General features: G+C 47.0%; 1 protein-coding gene across 2 annotated transcripts in view; it reads right to left on the bottom strand.

The window, feature by feature from the left end:
- xpr1a (xenotropic and polytropic retrovirus receptor 1a) overlaps positions 1-22,795 on the bottom strand; it is a 107,829-nt gene that overhangs the window by 36,744 nt on the left and 48,290 nt on the right. For both annotated transcript variants that reach the window (XM_056277733.1, XM_056277732.1), the window contains exon 3: positions 377-478. In XM_056277733.1, the coding sequence (XP_056133708.1) occupies positions 377-478 (102 nt within the window). The remainder of the gene's footprint in view (positions 1-376; positions 479-22,795) is intronic.

The raw sequence follows: 22,795 nt of genomic DNA, 5'->3' as shown, positions 1-22,795 counted from the left end.
AGCATAGGGACGCACTTCCCGAAGGAGGGGGGTAGTGTAATGACCACGAATGAGTAGACTCGCTAGCCCTTGGCTAAGGGGTCGGACGCTTTAGTCGACTGGTTAGCGGAGTTACCCATGGTGTGGGAGATGCGGGTTCACGTCCCAGCTGCGGCGGCTCCCAAACTGCCCCCCCCCAAAATTCACTACAATACAAATAAACTGAACTGTATGGCAGTGATTAAACAAAACGCAAGTGTCCCTGTGTATTAGCAAGATAACCCAAAACAGTACCAAATGCTTGATTTAAATCTTAATTCCTTTTAGCGTTTTCCCATTTAGGTCATTTATGAGGAGACCAGTTATGAACTAAACCACAGATGAGAAGCATTAATACCTGAATAGAATGTGTTGATCTTTAACAGCTCCTTCTCGCAGGTCTGGAAAAACTTCTCCTCAAACTTGGCATAGTATCTCTTCACGGTGTCTTCATCTGTAACTGGAGGAAGAGATGAAAAAACACACAGAGAAACACATAGAGATTAGCTACAGACACACAGTGCAGAGGCATGTGACTCTATCAAGCAACAGTTTACATTTTAAACCTTCTTGGGCATGAATGAACTTATAATTTTCTTAGTACCGGTCTAATTTGCATTAGGGCGGCACGGTGACGCAGCGATTAGCGTGGTCACCTCACAGCAAGAAGATCCTGGGTTCAAGCCCCGGGGTAGTCCAACCTTGGGGGTTATCCTGGGTCGTCCTCTGTGGAGTTTGCATGTTCTCCCTGTGTCTGCGTGGGTTTTCTCCGGGTGCGCCGGTTTCCTCTCACAGTCCAAAGACGTGTAGGTCAGGTGAATCGGTCGTACTAAATTGTTCCTAGGTGTGAATATGTGTGTATGTGGGCCCTGTGATGGCCTGGCGGTCTGTCCAGGGTGTCTCACCACATGCCGCCCAATGACTGCTGGGATAGGCTCCAGCATCCCTGAGAGCAGGATAAGTGGTTTGGATAATGGATGGATGGATGGATGGATAATTTGCATTAATATCGTTGCACGCATATTCTGGGATCTGCAAGCAAGGCGCTGCTGGGTCATCAAGTTTCCAGGGCAGATTTATACTGTGGCACAAGTGAGTGTGGGGTTAAACCTTGGCAAAACCTTCTCCATGGACACTGAGCAGTGATGAACAATCATGAAAAAAGCATGGTACTGCACACAGTGGAGGCGAAACCCAAGCTTCTTACTTTTTCCATTACATTATCCGACCTTTAGCTGAGCAGGGTGGTGTGACGTTGGTAAGGAGGAAGACAGGTATGCAGTCAGCTTCATAATTAAATCTATGACCCTCTTCCGTCTACCTCCTCTCCTCTTCTGCGTGACCTACCAATTGAATCAGCATTGACGCCCTGTCTCAAGCAATCCTCCACCTCAGTCAAAGCAGGCTATCAGACACCTGGTGGATTTAAGAAATGGCATCCATTGGCGCGCCAGCCAAGCACACAAGTGGCCAGATGGACACACAAACCCGGATGAAAAGACGCACATTTATACGAATACACACATTCAGTCTCTCTTTCATTGGCACACAGTGATACGTACAATGTCTATCTCACATTCACACATCTTGCTTCATGTTTCTGGCATATTTATCAGTCAGACTCAGTGTCCCCGGTGTCTGCAGTAAATGCCAAAGCAAAACCCTAATCCCATTCAGTCCAGTAAAGCCATGCTGAGTAAAATGAAGTACGGACTTCTGCGAAGTGAGGGGCTTATATGGATTAGACAGGTTGGTATGAATTACAAATGTCTCTGCCAGAGCCAAGGCAGATAGTCCTGCCAAAACAACAACTATCGTATAAAATGAGTCTAGCCAGTAACCGCTGGAAAGCCGTTCAATTCTGTACACTGTAATAAGAATGAGACCCCCAAGGCTGTGGGCTGTCAATATCCCTAGTCCACACACACACACACACACACACACACACACCTGCATTGGCTGTTCCCCCCAAGCCCTAAATGCAGTCAAACAGAACACCATTTTTTTTTACAAGGAAAACAAATTAGGAACTGTATCTGGACCGTTGCAACAAAATGATCAATTCAAAGATAATTAAACATTATATGAAAATACAGCACTCTTCAGAAATGTATGGATGAATGATTTTTGCAGAACATTTCTTATGAGAGCTGAGCCACGGTATAGTCTGTCATCATAAATCAGCCAGATCCAATGAGAGTCATACAACCACAGTCGTCCTCATTACACATCAAAACGACATCATTGCAGTAATGACCACAACGCACAGCCGGCCTCCGTTTCATAAACTGAGGCAGAGTTTGCAAACAAGGATCAGGATCTGCTCTGACTTATTTGGCTGGGGTAAAGAGGAGAAGAGGAACCGAGGGGAGACGGAGAAAAAGAGACCACCATGATTGGTATATAAAGACTCAAGAGCAGAGTGAAGGAGTAAAAAAAAAGGATCTTATTAGTGTACACATGAAACGAAAGTGGAGAAAACAACTGGAATATGTCTACCCTGGTATATATATCTATTCTGATCAAGGTCATCTGTACACCCAAGTGTCCTAAATATCCCCCCTCTATAAGTTTTTTTTTGGGGGGGGTGGATTTCCCCCCCTATTTTCTCCCCAATTGTGTCTGGCCAATTACCTCACTCCTCCAAGCCATCCCGGCCGCTGCTCTGCCCCCTCTGCCGATCCGGGGAGGGATGCAGACTACCACATGCCTCCTCCGATACATGTGGAGTCGCCAGCCGCTTCTTTTCACCTGACAGGCGTTTCGCCAGGGGGACATAGCATGTGAGAGGATCATACTATTCCCCTGAGTTCCCCCTCCTCTCCGAACAGGCGCCCCGTCCGACCAGAGGAGGCGCTAGTGCAGCAACCAGGACACATACCCACATCCGGCTTCCCACCCACAAACACGGCCAATTGTGTCTGTAGGGACGCCTGACCAAGCTGGAGGTAACACAGGGATTCAAACTGGCAATCCCTGTGTTGGTAGGAAACGGAACAGACCGCCATGCTACCCGGACGCCCTTCCCCCCTCTATGTTTTGAGGGAGAGGGGGATGAGAGCAGTCTAATATGAGGAGGCAGAGAAAGAGAGAGGGTGCATCATTGTCTTGGAGGAGTTTCGCCTCATTGCACAGTTCAACCACCCGGTCACAGCATTCAGATCCACGGGGCAAATCTAAGGCTCAGTCACTGCAACACCAGCCGGCCGCCTGGTCAGCTGGCTGCCTGGCTGACTGCTGCAAATGGGCTGGACGGACAGATACACGCTCGACTTTCCATCTAATCATCTGGCCTGCAGGCTGGTCAAACGACTGACTGCGTGGCTGTGCCCTGACCGTCTGTCTAACAATCCAACAGGTTCATTCAGTCAGGTTTCGAGCATCAACATTTCGTTTGAGGCGTACGGTGCTCAAAAGCAGTAGCTTGTATTATAGATGAGCTGCTTGTACGAGCATGAGCGCGAACACATACACACAGCGCTGAAGTGCAGAATACGAGGAAGATTAATGGTATGAATCGAGCGGTGTGAACCGACAACACGATGGGAGGAGGGGAGTGACGTTATGAGAGGAGCTGAATAAGACGTATAGTCCGGAGGGAGATGGATTGTGCAGGTGGAAGAAGGGTTACAGAATGATCCCCTCACCCTGTCTCCATCATTCCCAGTTGACGCACAGTACAAGAAAGACCCTTGGAGGGAGTGTGTGCGTCTTTGTGTATATGACTTTGTGCTCAGGTCTTAGCTTGCTCATGGATTTATGTGGGAGATGTGTGATGTGTAAGAACAAAGGCCTACTGTGCCATCTTACCTTAAAAGCTATTATCACAGTTGTAATTCACATTGCCAGACACTCTGCTAACATGGCTACAGCTGATAAAGCACTTCCCTCATCGCCTGTCTCACCTTAATCTGCAGTGCACACCAACCCCATCAACTACCACTAGCATGAAGCGACATCATTAGCATCTAATGTTACAACACATGCATAATAGCACTGATAACCAATGATGAAACATACTGTGAAATCACATGACCATTACAGCATGCACCGTACAACACTTAATCCAAAGTGTCGGCGTTTGCATAAATCTGACAGCTCCTCTGTTAGGCACATTATGGCTTCTCGTTATAAAAGCTCTGGCTGAGGAGGGAGAAGCTGACTCTCACCGTCTGAAGAAAGCTCACTGCAGGGATGTGCAGTCAACGAAATCCTAGATGTCTTTAGAAATTGCTATCTTAAATAGGGTTGCTGGATGAAATGCATAAAATATCTCTAAATCTACGAATGACTTCAGCCGATAGAAAGAGCACACACATCTCCCGTTAGTCGGGGAAAAAAATGAGGCCCAAGAAACTTTATTTCGATAACATTTTTTGTGAATTCCTAAATCCATCCATTACCCAAGCCGCTTATCCTAATTGGGGTTGCGGGGATGCTGGAGTCTATCCCAGCAGTCATTCGGCGGCAGGTGGAGAGACACCTTGGACAGGCCGCCAGTCCATCACAGCCCCCCCACCCCCACCCACCACACACACATTCACACTTAGGGACAATTTAGTATGGCCGATTCACCTGACCTACATGTCTTTGGACTGTGGGAGGAAAGTGAATTCCTAAATAATTAAGAAAATGGAGTCCCACCCCTCTTAAAGGGGTTTGTTCATTAACTTCACCTTTTATCTGTCGTTGCTAAATATAGATCCTGTTTTTAACGTGTTAGTTGCCCATGTTCTGTTAAAAGACAACAACACTGTCAATCAAGTCCCTTCATGGTCAGCCCTGCAAGGCCTCTCTTTGGTCTTCAACCAAGGATCCCTCAGGAACTGCAGCCTCTCAGCTAATGTTTAGAGACCCAGACAGCCAGACACACTGAGCCACACCAAAGCCATCTCCTACAGCCAACACTAAATGGCCCCCTGCAGCCCTAGCTTCCCTATCGCTTCATAGGCTGCACACGAGTTTGTGCATGTGTGTGTGTGTGCATGTGTGTGTGTGTGTTTTGTGTTAGTATATATTTGTGGCGCAGCCTGAGAGATAGTGATTGACCACCTCAGAAGAAAATAATGGCTGCGTCCCTGCAGGCCTATATGAAGATATATGCCTGTGCTTACTCTGTCTGTGGTAGGCAGTGTGTGTGTGTGTGTGTGTGTGTGTGTGTGTGTGTGTGTGTGTGTGTGTGTGTGTGTGTGTGTGTGTGTGTGTGTGTGTGTGTTTCTTCAGCACGATAGTGTCACCTGTGAATGAAATTCTCCTTTGTCTCCGGTGGCCTCCGTGACAGCAAACCACATAGGTCTACATTTACAATATCTATGAAGACACCTCAGTCGGCAATGCTTAAGCTTTTACAGTATTTACAGTACATCTAACAAGGGAAGAGACTTGACCATATCAGGAATCAGGAACATTTATCTGTCATTTCATTTCATGCACTTGTGTACATGAAATGAAATGAAATGAAATATCGTTTCCCCCAGCCCACAGCAGTGCAACACAAAGACAAAAACACATATTCAGACTACAAAAACACATATACCCAAACGACAAAAAAAACTAAAAAAATTACAAAAACACATATCCACAAAAAAAAAATTTCACTGTCCAAGAGAGCAAATGTCAGCCAGGATGATTGTTGGAACTGCCGGTCTGCATGGGCTAGCAGTTAGCTTAGCCTGCCCTGCTTCCGCATCCTGTCAGACCGCCCTTGGCGTTTACTCCTCAGGCGCAGCTCCAGGCAGGGCCGTGGTTCCTGGGGCCCACCGGACGCATCAGACCAGGCTCCCCCAGCCGATCCAATGCCAACTCTCCCAGGCAGACACCCTCGACTGGGTGTCTGCAATTTGGAAAATCCCAATTTTCCCTTGGGGACGAATAAAGTATTTCTGATTCTGATTCTGACACACCTCCCCGCACTCCACGCGATGGCACCCAAAGCAGTCAACGCTAGGTGAGGCCGCTGTCAGACCGCCCTCGGTGTTATCGGAACTGCCGGTCTGCATGAGCTAGCAGTTAGCTTAGCCTGCCCTGCTTCCGCATCCTGTCAGACCGCCCTCGGTGCTTCCTCTTTGGGCGCAGCTCCGGGCAGGGCCGAGGTCCCTGGGCCCACAGGACTCAGCAGACCAAGCTCTCCCAGCCGATCCAGCACCAGCTCTCCCAGCCATCCAAGACAAACTTAGATGCAAATGTGGACAAAAACACTGCATGGACGGTACTGGGTGAGGCCGTCACTAAGTTCACGCAATCATCTTCATAACAGAAAAGAACTTATTTAGCAAAATAGTAATGATAATAATAATACATTTTATTTGTATAGTACCTTTCATTGTCAGAGACAATCTCAAAGTGCTTGACAGTACATTAAAAAAATAAGAACAGACGACAACAGAAATGCATGATTGAATTAAATGCGTTTCTGAATAAACTTGTCTGTTTTAAAGGAGGCCTTGGGTGGTCCGGGAGGACGTTCCAGAGATGGAGGCGGGGGGCGGCAGAGCAAAACAGCTCTTTTTTCTCAACAGGAAACGGGAAAAACAATCAATACTTGGTCTGATTAAATCAAGAATTAGTATAGTAAATCATGGCCGTAAATTTCGTCGTTAACAGCCCAGACAAGGCCCATACACTTCAGTTTTCCAGCGTAGCCTTTTCTTTTGAGAAAAATCTGCACCGCCGACCGCTGATCATGACCAGAGCAGTTTGACTGAGCAGTGCAGAAATGCAAACGTACATCATGGCAGTACTTAACTTGAGATGTTCTGGGACCTAACAGTGCGAGTACAGTAAGCTACAGTGCAATGTATTGTGTTGGCTGACTGCCTTTGCTAACCCAAACAAAGAGTTGTGCTACTAGCCAGAAAAACATCCTTTGACCTATTCCCCTGGTGATGTGCAGAAGGCTGCCTCCCCCCTCGTCTCTTCTTCTATTCTTCTGTAGTCCAAATAAATAAATGATGAGTTTCACAAGGCAGCTTCCCCCAAACCCTACTCTAACCCCCAACCCTTATCTCTCTCTCTCTCTCTCTCCCTCTCTCTCTCTCTCTCTCTCTCTCTCTCTCTCTCTCTCTCTCTCTCTCTCACACACACACACACGCACACATAGACACACACGCGCACCCTTCCCCCAACTTCTTATATTCCTATATCGGCGTTCTTTGACCCGCCCCCATAAAACCAGCCCATAAATCCTTCACGGAGACCTTCTAACCTCCTATCAGTATTGAGGATTTGGAACGGACAGCAAACGCTCAGGCACATGCAGTGTACACAAACACCGCCCAGACTGGCACAACACAACAGGAAGTCAGAGTTGTTATCGGCCTTTGGTTACAGCTCACTAATAAAGTTAGTCGCTTCTATGGGATTCCATTGGCCCATTCGCTCGGGTTGTGACACTCTTATTTGTCATTTTCCCTCCGTTTTATTTCCTATAACTCTCTCATCTAATTTACTTTGCTCCCCCTCTGTGTGAATTTGCAAGGGACACGGAGTGTGAAGAACCTGAGGAAGACAGGGAGCAATGACTGTCTTTGTGTCAGTGGCTCAGATATCATCTGTCATTACACCAGGGCCTGCAGAGATAGCAGGGGACACGGCATCTCTTCATAAGCCTGTAAACACACGCACACGCACACACACACACACACACACAAACAAGATGCCGCTGATTTTGTGCTCCATTTAACCTGTGTAATGACACATCATTGCTGAATATAAGCCATGTACTGATAGCGTCCGTGTTGGGGGATGTAGCATTATGACTGTATTACCTTCCCCACTTCCCAAAATGGAACCGTAAATAGAAAATAAGCCTGAGCCAACACTGGGCTAATATTTTAAAGTAAGACAGCACAAACAGAGATAGAGCCAGAGAGAGAGCGAGAGAGGGAGGGAGGGAGAGGAGAAACAGCGAGGGAGAGAGGGAGAGAGATTGGATCTCAAGTCCTCTAATTTTTGGCATTGAGAAAGAGTATACACCGAAAACAAAACCACTCAGACAGTGACCCCCCCCCCTCTCCCCTGCCCCCCCTTCTCTTCCTCCTCCACCTCCATTCATCCACCCCACCGCCCTTCCATTTTTAAATTATTCCCATAATAGCTTCCAGCCACAATTAATTCTACCAATCATGACTCTTACGGAGGCCAGGGGAACATTAAGAATGCACACTCACCGGGGCCGGACCTTCAGCCTGGCGGGGACGGAGACAGGGTAGGGAAGAACCAGCTCCCAGTTCAGTGTGCACAGCACTATGTATACAACCAGACTTGCAAGCTAAGCAGCTCCACAACAAACTAGCACAGTGAAGATGATATGGGAGAGAAAAAAACACACTTTCAACACATGCTGAGAGGTGCTGATGTCTCCATAACCTCTATCATGTGTGTGTGTGTTTGTGTGTGTTTGTGTGTGTGTTTGAGAGAAAGAGGCAGACAGAGATGTAGAGCAGGAGACAAAAAGAAAGGAGAGGGCGTATTTGTGTGTGTGTGTGAAAGTGTACGTGTGAAAGTGTGTGTATCCATATGTGTATGTTCATGTACATGTGAAAGTGTGTGTGTGTGTGTGTGTGTGTGTGTGTGTGTGTGTGCGCACATGTGAAAGTGTGTGCGTGTGGGGGTGTGTGTGTGTGTGTGTGTGTGTGCACGCACACACACGTGTGCATGGGTTCATTCCCGGCAGCCAGCTGAACCCAGGCTGATCAGAAAGGGGCGGTAGCGTGGGTACAGATGGGGTGTGAGATGATCCTGGGCACCAGAGGGGGACATGCAAAAACACACAAACACACACTGAAAAATGCTGTGGGACATTTGCACGGAGGGAGAACATGGAAAAAAAAAAGAGAAAGGAGGAGAGAGCAAGAATGCGACTGCCGAGGGGAAGGAAAAAATGGATGTTGTAGTGCGACTTCTTTAAAAATGAATGAGTTGCTCTAATCAGGAGAACTCACTGTCCCCATTTAAACACACAAAGTGGGCTGAAGTTCCACGGTGAAGGAAGAACAGTCTAACCTGGCAGATGACAATAGCCGCTACTTTTTAATAGATAATTTCAGCGTTTACTGCACCGGTGGCTTTATTTCATTTCACACGGCCCTTTGGGGGCCGCGCAGTGGGGCAGTGATTAGCGTGGTCGCCTCACAGCAAGAAGGTCCTCGGTTCGAACCCCGGGGTTGTCCCAGGTCGTCCTCTGTGTCAAGTTTGCATGTTCTTCCCGTGTCTGGGTGGGTTTTCTGCGGGTGCTCCGGTTTCCTCCCACAGTCCAAAGAAATGGAGGTCAGGTGAATTAGCCATACTAAATTGTCCCTAGGTGTGAATGTGTGTGTGTGTGTGTGTGTGTGTGTGTGTGTGTGTGTGTGTGTCAGCCCTGTGATGGACTGGTGGCCTGTCTAGCGTGTCTCCCCTGCCTGCTGCCCAATGACGGCTGGGATAGGCTCCAGCATCCCCGCAGCCCGAATTCGGATAAGCAGCTTGGATAATGGATGGATGGACGGACCTTTGAGATCTGGAGCGCTCTAAACACCACTGCAGCCTATCACCATAGGTATCATCAGTAAGTCAAGTACACCAACGGCGAACTTATAGAATTGTAGTTTTGAGGTTTAATACTGCAGTATTGACCCGTCAATGGTTACTGAAATCACTCAAGAACTGGGTTACTTGTTACACAGGATCAAACGCTGCAGAATGAAATAGGTTGTCTGCGATCATGATAAAGGGCCATTTCTGCTGCATATACAGTTGAATGATTGGCGAAATGGTGAACAGTGGCAAACTGGCTTCACTCCAAGAGACATCTGGAGTAAAAAGAGGCATGCACTCTTTTTCCCCTCAGCTATGTGCTTGGTAGCTGACTGAAAGTTTTCCTTACTTTATGTGCCTATTAGCAGAGCACAACTTTAAACTTTGCCGGGGTAATGACAATTACCTTAATGCAAAGCTTTCAGAAGGCCAGAAAATTGGCTATTACGGAAGTCAAATAACAGGATGGAAGTAAAATAACAGGAAGTTTTTTGAACTGAACCAGATGAAATAGGTCACATTTATCATTACACTCCCTGTCTCATCCTAAGTCGTCCCTGTAAGATTGAGGACTTCAGAATTTAGGACAGTATCTCACAACGTCAAGTGTTTGTGTGTGTTTGTGTGTGTGTGTGTGTGTTTGTCTGAAGGGATTATTTAGTGCATAAAATGTGCTAAGCCATACCAAAAGTGTTTCCCTGAATCTCTGCAAGATGTTGTGACTATTTCATCATTTTGATTCTCCTTCACTTAGTCTGAACACACACACCCAGGAGATTGTGTTATGGTCAATATCCTCTGCTTTGCCAGTATCTTTGAAGATCAGAAAAATTACGCATGGTTGAAGGGTTGGTTAAGAGGGGATAAGGGAGAGAGGACAAGAAGTCACATGAGGTGGAAGGAGATGGATGAAGACATAGGCCGCAGGATACTCCAATAAGACAAAGGAAACCCACAGGAAACAGAAAAATTGACCAAGGGAAGGATGGAAATGTTAATTACTCCAGCTCTTTATACTTCAGAGGGCAATAGAGAAGAAATGTGTGTGTGTGTGTGTGTGTGTGTGTGTGTGTGTGTGTGTGTGTGTGTGCTTTCTGATTAGTTCTTTCTGTCTTTTCTATCTTTATTTCTTTCTTTCTCTCTCTCTCTCGCTCTCTCTCTTCCTCCCTCCCTTCTTCCCACTATCTCCTCTTCCTACTAAGCTCCTGCTGCTGTGAAGTGTTATCTCCAACAGTCAGAGCCAGGGATAGTTTGGCCTAGACCTCTCTCTTCTGCCAGCCTTGAAGACACAGTGCCTTGAAGATCAGGACAGTCTCTCTGCCGCTCTCCCTGAATCCCAGCATCTCTTCACAGGTAGATAAAGACAGAGGGAAGGCAGAATGCCGATAACAGTGGGGAGGAATAAAAAGGTCATCTGACTCATCCGAGTCATGGGGTGGAAAATGTCTTGCCTGGCCTTGTGCAACTTCCAGTGTGTGTCCCAGTCTGTGTTAAAAATCATCTTTGAGACTCCTTTGAGATATTTACAACATATTGTTTCAGTCAGAAACACATGAACATGGAGATTGCACAGTCTCTCCATGTTCATGTGGGTTTTCTTCAGATGTTCCATTTTCCTTCCCCGGATCCAAAAATGTGTGTGAGGTAAATTAAGCAATCTAAATTTGTCCAGGTATGACAGCCATTATGGGTGACTGTGTACCTGTGTGTTGTCCCTGCTCTTCTCCCGGCTCACCACCTTGCCATGGTGGAGAAGCTTGCATGTACCAATGATCCCATGCCATCTGGAGCTTGGCTCCTGGTAGGGTCACCCAAGGTGAATAGGTCAAGGGGAAGGTACCAGACGACGCGCGATCGCACAAAGACCTCAATGGTGGAACTGGTGGAAGATGTCTCCAGGTCACAAGGGCAGTGAAGGCAGATGAAGGCTGCAACAGAGGGTTGTCCCCAATCGTCTTGGTTCTCCATGTCATTGGACTCTGGCCACCCCCTGCCAAGGACCATGTGGTGGCTGCAGACGCATCAGCCACTCCACATAAGAAGCTGTCACGCACAGGCGTCCTCCCATTATGCAGCTCCAGGATCGGCCTCTACGCCCACCTGAAGACCCAGAGGAAGGATGGTCATACTCGATTCTGAGTGACCGCCGATGATGTCCCTGCTATGGACACCTAATCTCTCCAGAATGTCACACTTCTTTTTGCCCAAATTATACTGGGATGGGAATTAGCCCTCCCTTGACCCTGATAGGGGGTGCAAATTAAAGAAAATCCAGCATACATTAGTCCCATGTACCAGGTGCATTATCAAGGCACATTAAAACATTGTTTGGCAATGTGTGATGTATTTCGATTGATTCTAAGCCATTGCAGTGCTAACACTTTGACAAGATGTCTCATGTGAATATCATGTTACCGAAGGTAATGTGGACTTTCTTCCTTCGCCGGCAGCCCAGTAAGAGGAAGTGGATAAGTATCAGCATCTTAGTATGCAAGCTCACGCACAGCACACATCCTTCATTCCACAGTAATACAAGCAAACCTAATCTAAAAAGAGATCCGATCTGATCTTGCTCACTGGGAGGACAGCCTAAAAGGTGAATGTAAAATGAGCCTTCTAAAAGAAAAACTGAAGAGCAGAGCTATACTATAGTTTTAGGAAAGAGAAAATATCGACTACAGCACCTTTCAATTGAAGCGGCCATAGTCAGTGCGATTGTTTCCTCTGCTGCCAGGCAAGATTAGCCCACCTCGTGACAGTATCACCCTTGGTATATCTCTGTTTGATGTAACAGAAAGCATTATTTTTTTTGGGGGGGGTTCCCCCTTTCTCTCCCCAATTGTACCCGGCCAATTATCCCACTCTTCCAAGCCGTCCCGGTCACTGCTCCACCCCCTCTGCTGATCCGAGCAGGGCTGCAGACTACCACATGCCTCCTCCGATACCTGTGGAGTCGCCAGCTGCTTCTTTTCACCTGACAGTGAGGAGTTTCACCAGGGGGACGTAACGCGTGGGAGGATCACGCTGTCCCCCCCCGAACAGGAGTCCCGACCGATCAGAGGAGACGCTAGTACAGCAACCAGGACACATACCCACATCGGGCTTCCCACCCACAGACACGGCCAGTTGTGTCTGTAGGGACGCCCGACCAAGCCGGAGGTAACGGGGATTCAAACTGGCGATCCCCGTGTTGGCAGGCAACAGAATAGACCACTACACTACCCGCAAACATTCATTTATGAATTTATCTAAATGTAATCATAAAATACATGTCTCCACCATCTGCAAGCCTGTAAATATCCTTGGATTATCTCAACTGTCTGCAAACGGCTCTACCATTGCCCGCACAGCCGATAGTATAATCTGAATGGAACTGTCTCTGGACAGAACATCCCAGTGGGTGAGCATCGCCCTTGGCCATTGATTTGCCTTCAGATTAAACTGGACAGTTTGACTCAGTAACAGCTAAGGTAGGGATTTGGGCAGGATGTTATGTTGCCAGATAGACCATGTCTACTGGCATCTCCTCCAGATTGGCTGAGACAAGATAGCCTCAGGACTGTTGCAACACTAACAAGCATGTTCAGTTTCCTACACATGTTTAACCAATGAAATACAGACTTAACAATGTGTTAACATCTGCTGTCTAAAACACATGTTGCAATGCAGATGCCAACTAGACATTAACACAAACACAAAGAGAGACAGAGCCGGCATGATACCAGTCTGTAGCTAAAGCACTGGGACTGCACCTTCTAGTTTAAATGTCAAGAGAACACAGTATGCAGGGAAAGACACACACACACACACACACACACACACACACACACACACACACACACACACACACACACACACACACACACACACCTGAGATATCTGTTTTTCCTGGCAATCAAAGGCAGCATACTGGGCATAAAATGTGTATTTGTGTGTGTTTGCATACGTGTGTGTGTGTGAGAGAGAGAGACGTGGCTGTGTCTGGGCAATGTGGCACCACAGAGTTCAGTGAGTTTAAGAACCAGATTGCTTCTGAAATTTACACAAGACAGCTGACTAAGAAAAGATTAGCTAAAATAAAATATGTTTAAAAAAACAAGGGAGGTGGTACAAAGAGGAATAAGGTGAAAAAAGGAAAGCAAGGGTAGGGAATAAGAGGAGTGCTGGAGGGAGAGAGGAAGGAGGAAAGAGAGAGCAGGTTGGGAGCAGGAGGAGCAAACCAGATCTCATCAGCATAGTGTGAACTCCCAGCAGATGTCCAGAGCCTTAGGAGATGTGTGTTTATATGCTCGTGTCTGTGTGCGTGCGTGCATGCGTGTGTGTGTGTGCGCAAGTGTACACTACACGTGTGCATAGGAACATTTTGTTTCAAAATCCCATGTGTTGTCCAGCCATACAAGTTCTGTTCTACTCTAGTGATAAGGAATTTAATTTCACTCGGAGCAAGGGGAGGGCATGTCTTTATTACAGTTTTATGACCGCTAAACGTTTTACCATTGATCTAATTGAGTTATTGCCAAATACTGATCCAACATGTATAAAAGACATCTAGTGAAAAAACATGACAAGAAATTGCTGTGATGGGGCGTCCGGGTAGCGTAGCAGTCCGTTGCCTACCAACACGGGGATTGCTGGTTCGAAACCCCGTGTTACCTCCGGCTTGTTCGGGTGTCCCTACAGACACAATTGGCCGTGTCTGCGGGTGGGAAGCCGGATGTGGGTCTGTGTCCTGGTCGCTGCACTAGCGCCTCCTGTGGTCGGTCGGGGCGCCTGTTCGGGAGGGAGGGGGAACTGGGGGGAATAGTGTGAGCCTCCCACATGCTATGCCCCCCTGGTGAAACTCCTCACTGTCAAGTGAAAAGAAGTGGCTGGCAACTCCACATGTATTAGAGGAAGCATGTGGTAGTCTGAAGCCATCCCCGCATCGGCAGAGGGGGTGGAGCAGTGACCGGGATGGCTCAGAAGACTGGGGTAATTGGCCAGATACAACTGGGGAGAAAAAGGGGGGAAAAGTACACAAAAAAAAATTGCTGTGGTAGCTGCAAAAACAGGTGGGCTAATTCCAGATACAAAAAAAAAGAAAAAAGAAAATAGTTATCTATCAAATCGTTGTTGTTCCAACGCTTATCATCCCTCCCTATCTGAGGGTTCAGCCTTAACAAAGCTAATAAGCGGTAGTTGACCGCCCGGTGAACGCATACGGTCCCATCAGCCGTGTCCATCACTCTTCTCCAGCTAGCAGCTCCAGCAAACAGCTTAAGCCCATTAGTCAGGGCTGGTCTATCTGGTCACGCCTCATTAAGACAACAATAAGGTTTATGTTCTGCTTTCACTGTCATACCAACGTGATTGATATTAATCACCATCTTGTCTTCCCGAGGGATACAGCGGATCAGAGCTGCTGGACTGTCTTCTGGTGGAGACACAAAAGGAGCGGATTCACATTTCTCCATTTGCTGTGTGGGATTTTTTTCCAAGAATAGCTTTCTTCCTATCAACATACATCCTAGCTATTCCTCATTTTCTCTTGCCTTTACCTCTTTCCCTCGTCTTCCCCAGTGACCTCCACCCTGTATCTTCCCCCTCCATCCTTCCTCTTTTCCAGGCCCGTTCTGCTTCTCCACAGGCAGTCAAGTGGAGGAGGGGGTGAAGGTGGTGTGCAGGCACCTCCATGTTCATATGGACAAGAACAAGGCTGCCACTGCGAGGCCACAGACGTAGTCATCACTACTGTCTGGTGCATGCCCTGCACGCCGCAGTGAACGACTTTCAAACAAAGTTTCAGATTTCGTTCTCGTTTTAACGGTCAGAAGGTGCAAAAACCGACAGCTAGTTTTTAGAAATAGTTTTGCTGTCACATGTAAGTAAAGCTTTACCAAATGGGAAACCTGATGGAGAGATTAACGATGACTGCCACTGCACAATACAACAATGCTACAGCCATTACTAATGTGGTTATACACGCTCTGAACATACACCGTCCAGGCTCAAAATCCATTTAGTTCATTTTCAATTTTCAGTTTTTCAGTGACTCAATTTATTTATCAAACTCCTTATCTTTTGTCTAACCATAGCTCCCTCAGAGGAACTTTTTTAATTTTTTTGGATTTTTCTCCTTTTTTTCATCAGTTGTACTTCGTCAATTACCCTATTTTCGAGCCGTCCCGGTCTCTGCTCCTCCCTCTCTGCCGATCCGGGGAGGGCTACAGACTACTACATGCTGCCTCCAATACATGTGGAGTCGCCAGCCGCTTATTTTCACCTGACAGTGAGGAGTTTCACCAGGGGGACGTAGCGCTTGGGAGGATCACGCTATTCTCCCCAGGTCCCCCCCCCCCCCGAACAAGCACCCCGACTGACTAGACGAGGCGTTAGTGCAGTGACCAGGGGCCTCATGTATCAATTGTTACTATGGGCAAATTTGTGCGTACACACCCATGGAATTTTTTAGCCCTCAAGATTGTCTGACAGTCGGCAGCAAAGCATGATGGTTATTTGTAATTCCTTCCTCCTAACATCTACTGTCTACCTCTTGGCACAGAGCAATCACCCAGGCCTGCAAAAGACATCAGTGTTAGCCAATCAGTGCCTAAATTCAGGGTTACCCATGTTCTACACTGGTCTCTGAGACAATCTTGAGGGCTAAAAAATCCCATGGGTGTGTATGCACAAATTTGCCCATAGTAGTGATTGAAACATGAGGCTCCAGGACACATACCCCCATCTGGCTTCCCACCCACAGACATGGCCAATTGTGTCTGTAGGGAAGCCCCACCACGCAGGAGGTAACATGGGGATTTGAATTGCCGATCCCCGTGTTGTTAGGCAACGGAACAGACCGCCATGCCACCCGGATGCCCCCTCCCTGAGTGAAAAATGACATGTAGTCTAACAAGGTAGAGAATACCTGATGATCTACAGGACTACACACGGAGTCAGCAATGACATTATCTGCAACAAAGGGCATGGTACACACACACAACACACACACATATGTGTGTATTTATGTGTGTATAGTATGTATTAATGATGGAGCTGACAGGGCATCCTGTAGTTTTTGCATGGCCTTACATCAGCTGGATCAGCTTCATTCCAGTGTAGTGAGCCAAGAGACGATATTGTTACACCGGACCCGCACAGTATGTTGTAAGACAACGGCACACTCTAGTCAGTCTAAATACACACAATAAAGAAATTAACTCAGCACTTGACACTTTGCAAACCCTAAGAATTACACATGAGAATGTGAAATAGCCTGCTTTTAACAGCACAAAAGTGATGACATAGGAGCGCTGCAGCATGAAGATGAAGATGAGAAGGTAACTAGGAAAGAAAGTCACCGGGACACGACTGGTGAGGGATGCCATGTAGTGTGTTGTTTGTCTTGGAAACAGAAGCCACGGCTGATGCATGGAATCAGGAAATTAACTGTCTCGCAAATCAAGTGGCCACAATGCCCGACAGGACCACAGTAAAGAATGAGGCCTCGATGATGAAATGAGAAAAAAAAAAAACAAATGAAAGAACATGGAAGGACGGGACCATTAGTCAAGGACAGAATAAGTAAGCCAATTGGTCTTACTTGTTTAATTCCTTCCTCCCGAAGGTTTCGGTAGATTATATGTTGATTTCGACCCGGATAAAATGTGTAGAAAAACCTTTTCTTCTTACATTCACTTCTGCAAACAGCTTTTGACAGCTATAATAACACACCGCCACCTGACTGGAAGAAAATTGCTGTTCCATTTTTGTGTCTGCCTACAAGTGTGTGTGTGTGTGTGTGTGTGTGTTTCAGTGTGTGTCCTGTCCTATTTCTGGGAGAAGGTTGGCTTGGAGTGACACTGTCATTATCGACATCTCGTTCCCCTGCTCCCTTGGATGCTGTAGCCATTAGCAACCAGCCACAGGAGTTGGCCTCTCCTTTGCTGAAGCCAATTGCTTTCACATCGCTGTGAGACTGTGTGTGTGTGTGTGTGTGTGTGTGTGTGTGTGTGTGTGTGTGTGTGTGTGTGCGTGTGCGTGTGTGCGTGCACATGCGAATGAGCAGGAGCAGGTGTCTTTAGCGTGTGTGTGTGTGTGTGTGTGTGTGTGTGTGTGTGTGTGTGTGTGCGTGCGTGCGTGTGTGCGTGTGCATGTGCGCCTGCATGTACATGAGCACATGTACAGACAGGATAGCAACGTGATTGAGTGTGCCAGGGATGATTGTTTCATAAAATGCAGTTTCATTGGTTTCCATTTATTCCTGTGATAAGACAAAATATGCTGTAACAGCAATATATCGCCACAGTGACTGAGTAGCAGATATAAAACACACAGATTTCACAGCAGACAAACGGAACAGAAATCTGCACAGCAGAAGCAAGCAATCAGCGTGAAATAATCAATAGGTGTTGATTGGGCATGCTCATTACCTTTGCATTTCATGGCAAGCCACAGCCCTGTGTGTGTGTGTGTGTGTGTGTGTGTGTGTGTGTGTGTGTGTGTGTGTGTGGAAATCAATACACTGATCTCTCATTAAGCTGGGGTTGCACATCTCATTGAGAGGAGGAAAAGAGCACTGAACACCAACTGCCTGTGAAATTAGACAGAAAACGCCCCGGTCCTTGATAGATGAAAAATAAAACAATATTGCAAGCCCGGTGTCCCAGAGCAATTAAAATGTTGGCCATCTTTAAAAGCTTCAGGGATCATTTGATTTATATGTCAACCATAAAGTTGACCACCTTCTAAATGTTCCAGACAACGGGCTATATATTATGCACATCTTTTCCGGTGATCTTTGTGGATACGAGCTTTATCACCAATGCCCCACTTCACTCATTCAGTTAAAGTCTGGCTAATGTTCCCTTTCTTTGCCATCGCCGCACAGGTAAGACGGATACATTTTCCATTGGACATAACGAAAAAACAACTGTCTTCCCATTCTCTGTGGAAATGGATAGGTCTTGGGTGTCCATCTCTGTCCTCGACAATGCTTGTCACGTTGTGTATCTTGGCTCTTCAGCTGGGGATGTTAACAGGTAACACGCCTGGTTGATGATAATAGCAGTTCTAATTTTTTCCCCCTTTTTCTCCTCAATTGTATCCAGCCAATTACCCCACTCTTCCAAGCCGTCCCGCCCGGTCGCTACTCCACCCCCTCTACTGATCTGGGGAGGGCTGCAGACTCCCACATGCCTGCTCTGATAGATGTGGAGTCGCCAGCCACTTCTTTTCACCTGACAGTTAGGAGTTTCACCAGGGGCAACGTAGCATGTGGGAGGATCACGCTATTCCCCCCAGTTCCCCCTCCCCCTCAAACAGGCGCCCCGACCGACCAGAGGAGGCGCTAGTGCAGCGACCAGGACACATACCCACATCCGGCTTGCCACCCGCAGACACGGCCAATTCCCAGATAGCATCCGGATTTGGGCCACTTCAGGCAATGATGCGGCACTGATGGCCTTCTTCTGGCCCTGACAAAATGGATGTGAGCCTGAAGTGGCCCACATGTATAATAGCAAATATGGCCCAAATGTGCCAAATCAAATGTGGGCCTTTTTTTTTCATGCGGTAAATGGCGAATATGGCCCAAATATCACAAAACAAATATGGGCCACCTTTGGCAAATATGTGGCACATGCAGCATTGCTAGGTTCTGGCCCAGATCTGGCAAACAGGAGCGGACCGCCCAAGTGCCACCATTCCCCACGGTATGTGGGCCGGATGAAAGTGTCAGGTGTGGAACAGGTCCGGGCCACAGCAATTTTGCTATCTGGGTTGTGACTGTAGGGATGCCCAACCAGGCTGGAGGTAGCACGGGGATTCGAACCGGTGATCCCCGTGTTGGTAGGCAACAGAACAGACCGCTACGTTACCCGGACGCAGTTCTAATTTTTGACGTAATTCAAAAATACACGAAAGAACAAGAGAATACACGAGGGAAAGCCTGTGAGAGAAGAATCTGGTCCAAATAGCCACACAGGACAGGGATTCATTGAGATTCAAGTTTAAACCTGCAAGCTGGAACACGATTGGATGGCCAAAAAAAAATGTATGGATTCCTTTCTATGGGTTTTTCAAACCATCCAGCGATCGACCCAGAGGCCCCTTGGGATCGACTGCTAGCTTGCTAGGACTTGAAAAGACAAGGGTGTCAACACTTGAGTTAGAGGTTCATACCTGTGAGCTGCCCAGTACAATCACAACCCTGTACGTTTTGGTTACTGAGCAGATGGAGTTTATTGCCTTGCTCAGTGGCATCTGACATAACCACACAAGGAAAGTTATTATTATTTAGTGTTATTTACAAACATTCTCCTCTGTCTGGATTTTGTTTCCCCAGCCCGTCTAGGAATTCTGGTACATGCTAACCTTTAGGCTGACGCCTCCCCTTCATATACACGATCGATACTCCAGGCGCAGTAACATGAAAACCCTTTTAGGGGGAGCATCCCACTGGGAATGTGTGTAAAAAAACCAAAAAACTCTTCTCCCTTCTGGCTTGGCATCCTTCGCTCTGTGTTACTTATAGATTGCAGCTGTGAGAGAAATATACAGGTAAAAATCAGACAGTGTTGTATGTAAAAGCTGCCGCCGCTTTCTATTGCTGCCGCCATGTGAAGCTAATTGGAGTCGAAAAGGTCAAACAAATATTCTGTGAATCCAGAAAGCTGGCATACTTTTCATTGTTAATGCGACGGCTACCTAAAACGTCATCTGTAGGGAGTTAACGAGAGAGAGACCGCTAATGAATACCGAGCAAAAAGGGATCAAAATCTTTAAGACTGTAGGAATTGTGTATATTTTTTTTTGGGGGGGGGGGTTCTCTTCAGTGTCATAGGTGTAATAATGGAAAAACAGCACTGCACTGAAATAGTGTTATTTTTAATTCCCACTGAATACAGCACTTATCAACCCTGTTAATTACTCTCCTCTGTCTCTGTTTCCATGGGAGCTCTAGTCATGTGACACACCACATGGGTGTGTCCATATGGATGGAAGAATACCTGTGGGGCATGTGAGTGTGAGTGACTAAAGAACAAGAGAGAGAGAGAGAGAGAGAGAGAGAGAGAGAGAGAGAGAGAGAGAGAGAGAGATGGACAAAGAGATATATATTAAGTGAGATTACTGGTTGCGGGGGAGGACAAGAGCATATATTAATCAGACCGGTAATAACAGCAGGATGGGCTGATGGCGAGGGGAAGGGAGGGGGAAGGTCCTCTGGGAGATGCAGCTCTTTGTGATCCTCAACCCCTCTGGACCCGAACCCCCGCTGCTCCTCTGTCGCATACATCAACTCCACCCTCCACTCCCCCATTCCTATTCCCATAACTACACATCTCCCCCTCCCAACATCCTCCATTCTGAACACTATTACTATTACTGCCCTGTGTTTAGTTACACATACACACACACACACGTATATAGATAGACACACACGCTCTCTTTTCGGAAACCATTTCCTTCTCAGTATGTTACGCACACCTGTAACCCCATCCCTAGGCTGAGTACCCCTCCCCCCTTCTCTACTCCCCCCCTCCCCTTCTCTCTCCCTCTCTCTGCAGCGCTCCTCCAGCGGATGATATATGTGACAGTGACGGGGCCCCCGTGGAAGCTGGGAACCCCATACAAGCTGATGGCTTATTCATTAAAGCAGCCTTCAATTGTCCTTTAGGGACCCTAAAATGCCACAAAGCAGTGCTGAGCTTAACACAAAGGGTCTTTATTGTGATTGATGTGGCACCACTGGCTAAGCTGTATCTACAGGTAGCAAGTCGAACCTAACCTTGTACGAAGGTGACAAAGAGACCTCCCCTCCCCCATGTAGTAGTGAACCATATGTTGCCGGCTAACGGGGCTACCGCAGCATGGGGCAGACTTATGGTGCACAGGCTGCTGCCTCCTACATATACAGTATACAATATATTAGGACCACCTTCCCAACAACATCCATTTATCGCCTGTCTCACGGCTTCAAAGGCCTCCTTTAACCCGTGACTTCATTAAGGTCTTGTCATTCATGATTTAAGTCCTGCAGAGTCAATAAGACACGGCATCTCACCTAGCTAGATTCACCTGGATGGACTCCTTCATAGAAAGAGCAGGCGCTAAAATGTTGTACACTCGTTACGTTTCACGAGCATATCCTATTTACTGACACGCCCTTCATCAAATCTACAGGGTGATGGGGAAGCTTTACGCTGAATGAAACCAAGTCATGTTTCTACAGATTTGCCTTGAGGGATTTGCGTAATGGGCCGTGGAAATTCAGCAGATTTCAAACGTGAATAATAACGATTCAATTTCCAACTCATCCGAATAGTTTGACAGTTATTTACACATGACCTCATGTCTAGCCAATTCTGACAGGATTCCCATTCACTGGGTAGTGTGCACCCGAGCAAACAACATGTGGCCTGCATGTAGGATCTCGCTCGCTCACTCTCGCTCTCTCTCTCTCTCTCTCTCTCTCTCTCTCTCTCTCTCTCTCTCTCTCTCTCTCTCTCTCTCTCTCTCTCTCTCTCTCTCTCTCTCTCTCTCTCTATCTCTCTGTTTATTAACAGCAGGGTTAACAGCCTGCTTGGGGCAGCAGGTCTGTTAATATTTTACAAAGAAAGAGCTATCGTTTGCTAACAATAACTTTTGAACCTTCGTCGTGTGTGTGTGTCTATGAGAAAGAGATTGTGTTTATGCATATTTTTGCGTAAATATTAACCTGCTTGAAATTATGTGTGTGTGCGTGCGCGCATGCATGTGTGTGCACATCACTTAGTTTGGCCCTTGTGTCTCAGATTTTTGCAGTTCTGAGTTTGTGTTTTTCACAGAGTTGTATGGCAATACAGAGAGCTCCTCCGCCTGGGGGTGAATATCATAGTTAAATCCTGGTACAAAACTCCATATAACCCAGAACGTTATGCAAATGATAGATGGACAAAAACCTCACACTCGTATGCTCTTTCACACAAATTCATAGAAACTCAAAAACACACAGATGCGTTCCTACCGACTAACCCATATGCTAATGCCTGTCCGTTACGTTAGAGAGTAGATCACCCATACCATATTGAATTCACACGCGACACATTTTGATCCGTATCACCGAGAATGAATTCAGTGCAGATTTATGGGACAGACTAGATATGGGTTAGATTGTTAAAACTGCATGATTATGGACAGATAGAATGAGAGATGGAAGGAAGCCTTCCTTCTACACCTCCGCCTGCTGGTGATGCAACGTCCCACTACCTCAAACAGAGAATGTACCTCTCTCTCTCTCTCTCTC

Source organism: Lampris incognitus, chromosome 3, assembly GCF_029633865.1.
Source record: "Lampris incognitus isolate fLamInc1 chromosome 3, fLamInc1.hap2, whole genome shotgun sequence".
Classification (NCBI taxonomy): Eukaryota; Metazoa; Chordata; class Actinopteri; order Lampriformes; family Lampridae; genus Lampris; species Lampris incognitus.
The sequence above is the reverse complement of the archived record's forward strand: the minus strand, read 5'-3'. Positions and strand labels throughout refer to the sequence as shown.